Source organism: Etheostoma spectabile, unplaced genomic scaffold (assembly GCF_008692095.1).
Source record: "Etheostoma spectabile isolate EspeVRDwgs_2016 unplaced genomic scaffold, UIUC_Espe_1.0 scaffold285, whole genome shotgun sequence".
NCBI lineage: Eukaryota > Metazoa > Chordata > Actinopteri > Perciformes > Percidae > Etheostoma > Etheostoma spectabile.
This window is the reverse complement of record NW_022605579.1, coordinates 657,549-671,349: the sequence shown is the minus strand read 5'-3', so window position 1 is coordinate 671,349 and position 13,801 is coordinate 657,549. Positions and strand designations below refer to the sequence as shown.

Sequence of the window (13,801 nt, the reverse complement as noted above, 5' to 3'; positions counted from 1 at the left end):
AAGTATAAACTGGAAAGACCCCCCCACCCCCCTTTCTCCCATACAGAATACCTATATCGTGAATAAGGAAGCACATAAAAATCACTATAAAATCTCCATGACTCACCTAAAGAAAGTTTGTCTGTCATTATCTTTTAGCTAACGCCATTCAGTCCAGTGGCACTCAGTAACAACCCAATAAACTTCTGCAGGACTAAAGCAGTGTGTGTGCCGCCGTGTATAAGATGAGCCACGTTTACTACCATTATCATGTTGATTACTATGACTCCTATTTATCTTTTTTTTTGGCTTTCGATCCAGTCACTGAACTGCTAAACTAAACACTGACGTTTGGCGCTATTAATCCCGCGCTCGCTGCTTTATTCCCCGCTGCGGGGGTCAGTCCACGCTGCTGTGACCGCTATTGTATCGCACTCGGGATGGGAGAGGTGCTCACACACCCACGCACACACTCTCACACACACACACACAAACACACACACACACAAGCACTCACGCACGCACTCCCACACACACAAAGACAGAGACATCTGCAGGTCACCATCATCATAGTGGGAATAATACTAGGGATGGTTATCATAAAGGGAAGCTTTGAGCTCCCGGCCGTCTTGGGAAAGATGATTTGGCTGCCCCGGAACAATGAACTGTGGGAATCCGCTTGTCCTGCATTGATCTTCCTCCCATGGCATCCCCTGCAAGGCTGTCAGAGCGATGGACGGATAAAAAGAGCCACAACATTTTTCTTTCTTTCTCTGTATCTCTCACTCCCCTCCCGGTGTCTTTCTTTTCTCCCTGTCAGGAGGGCTCCCACTGATCAGCGGGGATGAGCTGAAAGTTGAACTACCTGTTGACAGGACCTCTTAAACAGCCCTCAATGACATATTGTGCAAGAGAAAGAGGGAGGGGCCGAGGCTCCTGTTCATTCACATTTGTCCCTGATGAGTCCGTGCTCTCACCGCATATTTTCTCCCTTTGCGTCTCATTTTCTCTGTGTTAAAGCGGAGCAGGGGTCTATGTTAATCCACTGTTACTCATAAGTTTGAAAATGTTAGATGTTCTGTGTTCATGAAAAACAAAACATACAGTATGTGCCCCTTTTTGTCTTTCCAGTGTTGTGTTTTAAAAAGTGACCCCTTCAAATCGGGCCACAAGAAGGTGATTGGTGTTTGATTGATGTTTTTGGCCAACCAATCAGAGCCCTCCCCAAAGATCCAGTAGCTCTTTTAAAAAGAGGGTGGGGGACAAGGAAAAAAAATCACATGAAATAAGCATGTAGACAAAAAAACAGCAACGTCCCCCTATTTCCAGTTGAATCTAGGTGAGATCTACAACTTTATTTCTTTTTCCCTCGTTTAAAATAGAACAATCCATCTCGGAGCGTTCACATCTGTTTGATAGTGCGGAGTTCTTCGTTTTGCTCAAGAGGCTCCAGACATGGGATGGAGTTAGGTTGGAGTCTGGCAGTGGTTGTGTGACTGTCTTCCATGTGCAGTTCAGAGTGTTTTCGCCTCATTACAGAAAGTAATAATGCAGTGAAGTCAAAGAGCGGGAGAGAGGAAGGGAAACAAGGCAGCTTCTTTTTTTTTTTTATTGAATTAATTAGATGCCTTTCAAAGACCACCTGCAATAGAAGCAAAACACAAGCCAGGAAAAAAACTCATATCGGGTCTTTTCTACCTCCAAACAAACTTTTACCTAATTGATCTATGAAACGACAAGGAGGCTCTGTCTGTACTTTGAAAACATACTTACAGCTTTTGAATGGATCCGGTTGTCCCTGCTGCTTATGCTTAATATTTAGTGTTCAACTCTCAGTGCATGCAACATATGGTAAATACCTAGGCCGGGTAAGCCCCGCCCACTCTGCCAGAGATTTGATTTCGCACTTCAGCTCGGCTTGAAATCCTGCTCGTTTAATTCTCCTGCTTCAGGTCAAAATTTTGCGGGAGCCAATCACAAACTGGCTTATCTACCTGCCACGCTATTGGCGGGTTTAGCACCATGACGACAGAGAAGAGACCAAGTTGATTCTTGTTTACATTCAACATAGCGTCCACCGAACCGTTGATGCCGCTGTCGCTTCTACATCACCCGGATCGTTGGTCTGATTGGTTGAAGGACTATCCAATTGCGTACAGTCATTTGAACTATGCCTCTTGTCCAGAGAAAATACAGACCGGACCCCCCCAGACCAATGCTCAGTGTCAAGTCCATTGAGCTTGGCTTGGTCTGGTGAGAGCCAGACTAGTAAATACCCACATTGTTCCTACATTTCTGATCTTCTGCGAGACTATGAACTCACCCACCCCCCCCTCTAGATCTCTCAGGTCATCTGGGACATGTCTGCTTACTGTCCCCAGAGTCAGAACTGAACAGGGAGAAGCAGCGTTCAGTTTCTATGCTCCTTATTTCTGGAACAAACGCTTAGAAAACTGCGGGTCCGCCGCAACTCTCATTTTTTTTAAATCAAAAAGCTGAAGACCTTTCTTTCTGATGTTACCTTTCTTTAAATAATTGTTCATTTCTTGTTGAAACTGTATGACAATCTATATAAGAATATAAAGAGAATGAATAAAAGACCGGTGGGACCGGCCCAAGGATTGCGGATGGGTAGCACGTATAGAGCAATGGCTTATATATTGTCCCATACGAGCAGCTTAACATCTATTTAAAAAAAAACACATTTTTAACTGTTTTGCTGCTCTATAATGTTTAATTTCTTATAATGCACTGTAACTTTTGTTCTCGTATTTTATCAGTTTTTTTTTTAATGTAAAGCACTTTGAATTGCCCTGTTGCTCAAATGTGCTATACAAGTAAAGCTGCCTTGCCTCGCCTGCCTTTAACCACAGAATACTGTAGCCATAACACCCCCCCCCCATCTCATTAATGATTTGGTGGAAATATGATGGAATTCAGCACATTGTGAATAATGATTGATTTGTTTAAAGCAATGCATTACTTCATTAGGACTTAATGAGGTATTGCATTGTGATTAGTCGATGGGTTTTGTGTCGATACGTGTCAAAATAACAAAGTAAAGTCCAACTAATGGCTTTTCGATCCTTTACTTTCTCCCCGTCTTGTCTTAAATGTCAGAGGAAAGTTTTGCGACAACGCTGAGGCCCGAAAGTAAATTTGAGAAGTGAATTTGTTTGAAATGGTATATTTGTATATGAATTCATAATAGGTAGCTATTCCTAATATTGACACTGTCTTTCAAATACTTTATATGGTTACAATTAGAAACACATACAAATCCCTTATGCATTTATGATGCATGGCGCCATTGATAAGACCGAAATGAACCGAGCACATTCAAATGCTGACTGAAATACGCTTCCATTGTGTCACAGATACCACTTATAATTAAGCTGAGGCTTGGAAAAAAGAGCAGAGAAGAAAAATGCATTTAGAGAAACTGAGTGGAATCACTTTGTGTGCATGTGCACAAATGTGCGGAGGATATTGTGTGTTTTATGGGTGCACGTGGTGCTTTGCTGAATATTAAACCACAAACTATAAAGACAACAACTGAACCGTCGTGAGAACATGCTAAAGGAAGTCTTTGTGGTTTTAGAGGTATCAGAGGAGCCAATAGTTTTAATGAGGCAGCAATGCTGTACATGCCAGGAAATGATAAGGTTATACAGGTTAGAATAACGGCAGATATATACTGTGTACGGCGACAGAGTGGATGTGTTGTTCACATCGGAGGCTACGCAGGGTACACAGCCATGGCAGAGGCAGTGAGACATAATAGGGACAAAGTGGCACCAAGTCTTTCCCTAATACAACTGGTAAGGATGACAAACCTAAGCCTTGATCTTCTAAAAGCATAGAGCTGCTACATTAATAATGTGTAGAGTAGCTTTCCTATGTGCATTTGACAGATATTTAGCTCGAGACCCCTTACAGTAGCATTCAGGAGGATGTCAAAATACACAGGGTGTGATTTCTGTAAGCAGCCATTTAATAGTGCTGTGTGACTTGCAACCTACTCCTGGTGTCTGTTAGAGGGCACGCATGCATATTGAATTGTTGTCTGTAGTCAAAGGAATGTGTATATGTGTGTGTCTCTGCCTCTGTGTGTGTGCGTTTCTACTTGTACATCACCCTCAACCCCCTTTGCATGTGTGTGTGTTGATATGAGCAGAGGGGGGATGTCACATAAGAAATGTCCTTTTTAATCAGGGGAAAAATATAAAATGACTAGGGAGCAAGGCGAGCATATTAATGTGTCTCATTTGCATACGCTCGTCAGCCAGGATACGTTTATAAAAAAACACAAACTGGATTCGTCAGTTCATTTCACATTATTCCATTGTCTATCTGCCTTTGTTATATGTTAAAGATAAAGGCAGAAATCAAATTGAAGAAAAGGGCAAGCTGCTATCTCCCCAAATGAGCAACAGCTCATCAGCCTAGTTCAAATCACAGATTTCTATTCCAAAAGGCAGCCGCCTCTGTAAAAAGGGCCCATTCAAATAAGGTCTTTCCAGATATAAGCACGCCTGGTGAAGCCGGGGTGTCACATAAATACAATTTTAAACCTAAGCCATTTGAATCAGTCTAACAAAGTTTTATTATTTTTAGCATTTCTCTCCTAATGTTATAACCACAATAAATGTACCCATGTACGATACTATATTTCTCATTCAAGTGTAAACCTGTTATTGTTAGACTATTACGATGCTTAATGTCTTAGTCTTAGATGAGCTCAGCCTGATTCAAGAATTCAAGTCACATGAGAACATGATCATAACATCTGTCGTAAATTTAAGTAGGCTTTGACACAAGCATATCGAGCTGATCCCCATAACCCTGTGGCTCATAGCATGCCCATTATACTCTTGATGAATTCACTACAGTTGCTTAAGATACTTGTGGGGAGAAATAAGGAGAATTCAAAGGGCAGCCCACAAGTGTCACATTCCTTTAAACACAAGTGGACGCTGCTCACAGTGTCTGATTCATGTCCGCGAGATAAGAATCCACCATCAACAGTGTGTTGGAGGGGCCAGTGGCTAAAAGAACAGGCACCCCTTATGTCCACTAACCTCCTACTGATGGGAGAGAGTGAGGAAAGGGAGAAAAAAATTCAAATGAACGAGTAAACAAATGAGCCAAGCACAATGTAGAGTCCTCCCTGCTTTAGAAACACACTGTAGGTGGAAAGAGAGAGAGAAAGAGAAAGAAAGACAGTGTCTGGCTTAACCCCAGTTGCCCTTTGTGCCTGTAAAATGTATACTGAACATATGTGCACATATTGTTAATGTGGGTGTGCCCCATTGCTGCCAGATTGCGTCCATAAGCTGTATGAAATGATCCCACTTCCTCTTAAGAAGTGAACTTACCTAATGCCAGTGCTTTACACTGCCTCTCCATGAAAGGATTTTTTGATGATTATAATCATGCGTTATAGCACAGTGGCTGCCACTGTTACCAGGCGGCATACTAATCAGCTTAATGAGATATTATACAATATTTTGTTGACCAAAGCAGAACTGTGGTTATTGTTTCTGAGGGTTTGACCCCTGCTAGCAGCCAGAGGAAGTGTGCAGATAGATGTGTATACCTCTCCATCTGGAGAGCAGATGGATCTGCATTAAATCCAATGTTATCATTTTTTTTGTTAATTCACTGATGTTACACATATGACATGGGGACAATTTTACTGACAGTACATATATTTTGATAGCATTACAGCAACCCAGGACTACAACGTTGTTCTGTGTCGTACAAGAGGTCCTATTACTCTTTACCATGTTTCAACCAATGCATCTTAGGCTGCATGGAGAACCTGTTCATCATTGAAACAATACAAGATGTAGGTAGAGCAGCGAAGACAGACAGAAAAAAAAAAGATTTGGGGGAGTAGACAGAAGCAGACAAAGAGCAAAGTGATTCACATCAAACATAGTGCGGATCTTTAATGGAATTTTGCGCCAAGACAAGTGTCGTGGCAACAAGATAAGAGTGTTGTGTTTACTGGAGTAACCCCTTGGCTTTAAGTGCTATTGTTAATATCATAATTGTAGTATTGCGGTGGCTCCCCGACAATGCCGTTGCTCCGTTTCATTAAGGCGTGTAATTGGAGGAATTCTGATAGGATGGGCACAAGTAGCTTAATTATACACTGCTCACTGTGTTTACAGAGTAATTATTCCTTCCAAAATGCTGTTACATTTTGAAAAACTTATATGGAGTAACAGCATTTCTCCAGGCCCTTGGCTCCGACAATTCATACAGTGCTGTATGTATCAATTGCAATCCATTTCATTTCATTGTACTGGGTGACACAGCGCAGGTGTTGTTTCCCTAAGTGAAGAAAGCAGAACACATAGTTGGATAATATTCTCTTTGCAATCTGAAAAGCAAATACAAAGAGCACATTGGCAGCCACCAATGCATAGTATCTCTTAAATGCCGGATTATTTCTAATTGTATTATTTCTAATGTTTCTTTTTTTGGCTTGGTTTCACAGGATGGAGGACTCTAGTTTGTGTCTTGGTGTGTCGTCGGCGGTGCCTGACGCTGATGCCCATCTGAACAGTGCAGTGTTAAATGGCCGCTACCCCATCAGTCAAAAGCTTCATCAGCTTACTGCCCAGCTAGGACACGCCTTTCCTGACCTACACCGCCCACAACAGATCCCTGAAGAAAAAGCAGCCACGCCTTTGGACGAGAAAACCCACCACGCCGCGCTGGCCAGTCAGCCTATCAGCAGTCAGATGGCCCTGCTAGCCAATCAGCTGAACCGAGACATTGACGCAGGGGCACTAAGTGGGTTGAACGGGCGTGTTGACCTGCAACAGTTTCTCAACGGCCAGAACTTGGGCATCATGTCCCAGATGAACGATATTGAAGATGACGCCCGCAAGAATAGGAAGTATCCCTGTCCATTGTGTGGCAAGCGCTTCCGTTTTAACAGCATCCTGTCCCTGCACATGCGCACACACACAGGAGAGAAGCCCTTCAAGTGCCCCTACTGTGACCACCGGGCGGCTCAAAAGGGCAACTTGAAGATCCACCTCCGCACCCACAAGCTGGGGAATCTTGGTAAAGGCCGTGGCCGTGTCAGAGAGGAGAACAGGCTTCTGCATGAGCTGGAGGAGCGGGCCATCTTGAGGGATAAGCAGATGAGAGGGAGTGGCAGTCTCCTTCAGACAGTTCCAACACCCCATCTGGGCCTCAATAGCAGCTCTAACACCCATCAGCAGCAACTAGGCTCAGCCTGTGGCCTCCTTCCCCCCTCTGGCCTAGCAACGCCAGAAACAATTTCCCAACCTTCTTCTTCACCCAAGCCAGCCGGCACCCAAGATGACCAGTCCTCCAATCCAACTTCAGGCTTCCGCTGTACCTTCTGTAAAGGGAAGTTTAAGAAACGTGAGGAGCTGGACCGTCACATCCGCATACTCCACAAGCCCTACAAATGTACTCTGTGTGAGTTTGCTGCTTCCCATGAAGAGGATCTGATAAGTCACGTAGAGAAGGCCCACATCACAGCAGAGAACACACAGGGCCAGGGTGCTGGTGGTGCCGGTGGAACACAGGTGGCCACTGAATTCCGCTGTGACGTGTGTGGCCAGGTGTTCAGCCAAGCTTGGTTCCTAAAGGGCCACATGCGCAAGCACAAGGACTCTTTTGAACACTGCTGCCAAATCTGTGGCCGTCGCTTCAAGGAACCCTGGTTCCTCAAGAACCATATGAAGGTGCATCTCAACAAGCTGGCCATCAAGACCAAGCCGCCCCAGCCCAGTGAGCAGGACATGGCTGTCGTCAATAGCATGAGCAATCTGGCTCAGGAGGCTCATGCCAATCTTTATTCCCGCTACATCTCATGTCTACAGGGAGGCTTTCTTTCACCAGACAAACAGGGCCTGAGTGAGCAACATCAAATGCTGGCTAAAGCAGGGATAGCCATGAAGGAAAAGGAGATGCTAGGGAAGCTGCTCGGTCCAATGTCAGGAGGTATGGGCCATGGACTGGGTGAAAATGAAAAGCGCTCACTCCTGGGTTGTCTCAACCTTGTGCCACCACTCAAGTCGAGCTGCATGGAGCGCCTCCAAGCAGCAGCAAAAGTGGCAGAGATGGACTCCCTCAATAGCTACCAAGCCTGGCAGATAATGGCGCGGGGCATGGCTATGGACAGGGCTTTCATGCCGAAGGAGCAGCACCAGCACCATATACCACCAGGGCAGGAAGATGAGATAGGTGGGGCTGGAGCCTTGGCTTCCTTCTCGAAGGATAAACAAGAATACTCCTTGATTGCATCCAATGACAGCTCCAAGCAGAAGCAGCTCTCGGAGGCCTTGCAGGGATCCAAGGCCGCAAGCGGAGCCATGATGTCCATGAAGGAGGATGGAAGAGGCTTTGACAGTCACCGTGACTTAATGTCTGTCCACGGTAGTGCTGAGACTCCTGGAGCCCTGGCTGGCTTGGGAAGCCCAAACATTGACTTCAGCCTTTCCGGCTTGAAGGAAAAGCCTTCAGAATGCCCTGATTGTGGCCGGGTCTTCCGAACCTACCATCAAATGGTTGTCCACTCCCGCATTCACGGCAAAGACAGACGAGGCATTGAGGAAGCAATCCAGCAACATGGCCTGGACGAACGGCGTGGATCAGCCAGTGATCCTGAGTCCCAGTCCATCAGCCGCTCCACCACTCCTGGTTCATCCAATGTGACAGAAGAGAGCGGAGCTGGAGGAGGACACTCCCAGACAGGAAGCGTCCAGGATGACAGCCCACATCCTTCATCACCATCTTCAGGTAAGAAAAAACGAAAACCAGAATGACAACCCCTTGTATTACTTGATTGGTCTGTGGACGAAGGAGAAACAAAAATTGTATCTTATTGACACACACTTGGGAATTATGTTTCCTTCTTTATTTCAATGCTACTGTTCTACAACTATACTTACATAGTATCCGCTGAGAATCACGTTGTTTAATGTATAGATGTGTGTATGTATCAATGTGTCAAATCCATCTCTTGAAAGAGAATAAAAAATAATCTTAATAACTGACTAAAGAATCAGAGCCACACATTCCTCACATAACTCAGATACTTAGCGGCTTTTTTTTTTTTTTTTAAATACCCACACACCCTCACAGAATGGTTTGCTTTCATAGGATACTTTACACACACACACGTACACTCACAGACACAGATAGAGTACAGACAGGGTACGTAATGATAGATATTTTATGGGTTTTTATTGAATTGAATTTCATTGTACATAGTGTACTGTACATTTCATTCATATTTAGGTATATTATGTCTCACTTGCAAGATGTTATGCTTTACATAGCAACATCTGTCCCCTGACACTGGTCACTGCTGTTGCTACCGCGACCACCATTAACTCAAGCAGATGACCCCAGAGAACAGGGAGAGACCTGCTCCACCACAGTGTTCACATTTGCAGGTTAGCAGTCTACATCCCAGTGGAACAAGAGTAAAGACTGGGAGCGTAGGGACAAAGTCGTTTTAACCACAGCGATTAATACATGTCTTTAATAAATATGTTGGAGACAACTATACCCCTCCCCCCCTCCATACCCAGCAAAACGCAGGCCGGCCGAGGCTAGATAAGTGTATGTTTAGTGGGATTAAGGGAGGCTCGTTGCTAATGATTACACAAGTTTTTAAAGGTAACTTTCGCTTGCTCCTCAGGGCACTGTGCTGGCGTTAAGAAGCGTGCGCGGTAATTAGGTCACGACTACGTGATAATCAGTCGGTTTAAGCTAAACAAGGCACTAATTAAAGATATACATATAAAGCAGGTCAAAAAAAAAATGGTGAACTTCATTTGCAAAAGCGAGGATGTGCTTTTAAGTCTTTTGAGAAGAAAATATAAATAAATATAAATCTAAATCACAGTGGCTTAGCTTAAGGCTGTAAGCAACTTAATTCCACCAGTGGAGACAAAATTGTTTATTTATTCACAGAGGCATGAAGTCCTTATCATTCCCGTGTAGTGTGATGGGTTTGAACATGGGACAGGCTATGTTTATTTTAATCTAAGAAATAATAACAGACAACCCCCCACCCCAATTAGGAATTAATGAAAATGAGAGTGAGATAAAATCCTATTTTCTTTATAGAGACTATTAAACATTACACTTTCTCAACAGGGTGGGGGTGTAGAGGATGTAATTATCTTCTGAATTTTAATGCTGTAAGTTTCTCTCTCTCTCTCTCGGCTTCTCCCCCTCTCTCTCTCCCTCTCTCTCTCTCTCTCTCTCTCTCTCTCTCGGTCTCTCTGTCTGTCTCTTTTGACTCGAGCACTTTGAATCGGATGAGTACAGCTTGTGGCGTTTCAACAACTTCAGAAGTACATTATTAACATCCAGTTTGCGGTATACAAAGTAAATTGAGCGAATTACAGTAAAATAATAATTGACAAATAGAAGCAATAGTATTTAACACCAAATGCTAACAAAGCACAAAGGAACACATTTGATTTAGTTGAGTGGTTAAATCTCGCCCCCCGGGCACCATCTTTGCAAAAGGGGGTGTGGTAGAAGAAAATATAAAGACCAAAAATAAATCACAATTAAAATAGTGTGTCGACAGCTTGGCACAACATAAACACAACAGGGTCTTAATGTTGCCCTTCCTGCTGTCTTTGTCTAACTGGTTGTGTACATGCGTGGTTTGTGTACCGGTTGCGTGTCTCACCCTCAGCCCAGTGCTCAGTCACAGGCTACACTCTTAAATACAGTGGCTCCATTCAAGCTCTTTGTCAAGCTGCCGCTGTCACATCTCAAAGGCCGTCCTCGCGTTGTTGTTTTTGCGCAGCTTTGTGAGCGCGTGTGTTCCAAAATGGGACGTCAGGCCGTAGTCAACGGCTGGTGACCATGGCGGGGGTGGAAAACAGATTTGTAAAGAGGAAGGTAATAGAATGATTAGGCGTACCCTGATCTGAACAGACATGGGATGCAGTTTCACTGAAGGAGAACGTGTGAAGTAAACAGACATTAAAATGGTTAAATACGCTGGTTCTTGCTACTTCCTGTTTTTCTTTTTTAATCAGAGGTAGCGAAACTTGCGTCTCTTCACAACTAACACAATGTGATTCAGATTTGGTGCTCGGGGACTCTCAAATTAGAAGCTTTGATGTGTGAGAAAAAAGGTGTCTGAGTCTCATGTGGAGCAAGGTGTCATGCTTCTCATCTGCATGCATGTTCATTGTATACGTGTGTGTGTGTGTGTGTGTGTGTGTGTGTGTGTGTGTTTGTGTGGGGTACGTACTTTACAATATGTGTGCATATCACTCTCTTCTGTAGTGTACAGGATGTGGCTACTGTATCATTGTCTTTATCTTAATATGTCAGGTTTTAAAAGCCGGGTTCTGTGTGTGTGTGTGTGTGCATGCACCTGCAAGAGTGTGTCTCTGTATGTGTGAGCCTCTGCCCCGCCACCTACCCACAGCAATTTTGAGTTAAACTTGAATTATAGTAATCATAAATAACATCTCAACTGTGAAAGAAGGTCAAGTCCACCGCTTTTGTCTTTGAGTCGGCACTTGTTTAAAAAGCAAGGAGTAAAAATGGGAGAATTGAGGTTTGAAATAAAAAGAGCAGAACAACAAAGGCCCCCCCGTCAAACATGTCCTTTAAAGATCTTCCCTATTACAATTTAGCTCAGCAGCTAACCTTGAGCATGTTTCTTGTTCAATAAAAGTCTTTATTTCTTTAAAGAAAACACAGAGGTAATTACGGAGAGAAAGCACAGTTTGCGGTGTCGTAGTCATGTGAGCAAGCCTTAGCAACAGGTAGACTTTGAATGCAACTTATCACATTCACAGGGACCTGGTGCTTTGGAAAAATATACATTGCCTTTTTTTTTGGCCAGCTCCCACATGCAAATAACCCACCATTGAAAATCCTCATTTAGCACGATAGCGTCTCCCCATTTTTCTTGCGACATTGTAGGCAAAATGTAGCTAAATGTGTAATAAATAGGCTTTGCTGCACGCATGAAAAGACCAAAGCAGTCCTCTTTACATGTACCTCCACAACCTTGCCACTATCCACCAAACCCCACTCCCACCTCTTGGCTCCTGGCTGTAAACACTCCCTCTGGCTCTCTCTCTCTCTTTCTCTCTCCAGAGAATCCCCCATGTCTACATTTTTTTTAAAGAGGAACAGCGTTTTAACACGGCGAGGATTAGCCTGCATATCCGTGGTCTTTACCGCGGCTCAAACAAGCAGGCAAAATGCTCCATACAAATTGAAATTGGATTTGCCAACTTGACGCCTTAGGTTATAAAGCATGGATATTCATCTAATTGCGACGGTACAATGGGGGCGTAATTACACATGCGGACAAACTGTTGCAGTGTAATTACTGTGTCATTAACAGGAATAAAGTAGAGTGGATCAAGATCCAGACTACTGTGAGCACGCATGGTGAAAAAACCTGATCCGGCCTGAAGGTTATCAGATCATATCATCAGTCGTCAGAAATTAATGAAAGAGGAATACCTTTCAAGGATTTTCATTGGTATTATTTTACTATCTAAGGCGGTCCAAAAATGCTATATGTTTATCAACCAAACCAATAGTAGCCTTTTTAACAGAACTATGGTTAATGAAAGACCTTTTTAAGATAGATAAACAAGTAGCTGCATTCTAAATGAAGACCTTCTTGATTTCTTACATATTCTGGATGCTAATTCTGAACGTTTTGAGGTATTTGTGTAAAAATGTAGTCGTTGCATGAAGCGTGGGGAGTGTGTACTTTGTGTGCACTGTACTGTCAACTGAGGACTTTACATATCTGCATATCTGTACATACATACATAGAGCTTGAGTACTCCCATGCTAGAGTAATACTATCAGTATCGATCAAAAATGTCCAATACCGATACGTGGTATTTGAAACCGGCTCCTGAACTCCTTATAGTTTACATTAGGCTCCTTCATAACTATGTGTCGCCCTCTATAGTCGAGCCTCTCAAAAAACACACATGTGAGCCGTTTTTCCTACGTGCCTCCTTAACATTACATAGCCAATCAAAAGCATAATTACATTTTGGTTGAATCATGTTGCATGCTTATTGGCTTACTGGCGCTGATGAGATCACATTTTTCAACACTAAGGCTGTGTCTCAAATCGCGCACTTCCCTTAGTGCACTTCCAGACAGTACACTTCGTGCACTACGTACTGTCTTGCATAGTGCGTAAATTTTGACAGAGGAGTGTTGTCTCAAATCGCGCACTACTATGTGCACTTACCGGAAATGACGATCACATTTCATCCCTTCTTCTTCTGTACAATTGGAATTTCACCAGGGAGCATTCCAGTCTGCTATTGCGTTTCGCGAAAAATTATTCCTGCTTGTTTTGATTTTTAACAAAAATAAATGTGATATATTTGCACCGTGTCCGCCAGATGACGATTGCGACACCGCCGTCATGTCACCCCCCCCCCCCCCCCCCCCCATTAGCTGAAACAGTACACACACTGTATCGTATATTCGTTCTTGTTACTGCACTCTTAATTCATTAATTTACCTATTCTTTGCAGTCCACTCTTTTATGTATACTTTGTTTCTGCTCTAAAATAGTAAGTAAATATTCATTCATAACGTTACTGTTCATTTTAATGCTCAACGGTTTTTCCATGATGACATCCGTGTGGCCCATACATAAGACTGTTGTTGGGAAGCATTACCCATACAACTTACCTAATAGAAAAAACATCATTACATCTTTTATTTAAGTTGTATTTTTTGTTCTAAATGGTCTTCATACAGTGACAATACAATAGTGAAAGCAGAGGGAACA

The 13,801-nt window shown here is 43.4% G+C and overlaps 1 protein-coding gene and 1 long non-coding RNA gene across 2 annotated transcripts in view; one reads left to right on the top strand and one right to left on the bottom strand.

Moving 5' to 3' along the window:
• znf536 (zinc finger protein 536) overlaps positions 1–13,801 on the top strand; it is a gene marked incomplete at its 5' end in the record, with an annotated part of 312,490 nt that overhangs the window by 136,145 nt on the left and 162,544 nt on the right. Inside the window, 1 exon segment of the mRNA XM_032510927.1 lies at positions 6,488–8,772. Coding sequence (XP_032366818.1) covers positions 6,489–8,772 — 2,284 coding nt within the window.
• LOC116686011 (uncharacterized) overlaps positions 1–13,801 on the bottom strand; it is an 18,474-nt gene that overhangs the window by 158 nt on the left and 4,515 nt on the right. Inside the window, exon 2 of the long non-coding RNA XR_004331123.1 lies at positions 12,768–12,773. This is a non-coding gene — a long non-coding RNA (uncharacterized LOC116686011). The remainder of the gene's footprint in view (positions 1–12,767; positions 12,774–13,801) is intronic.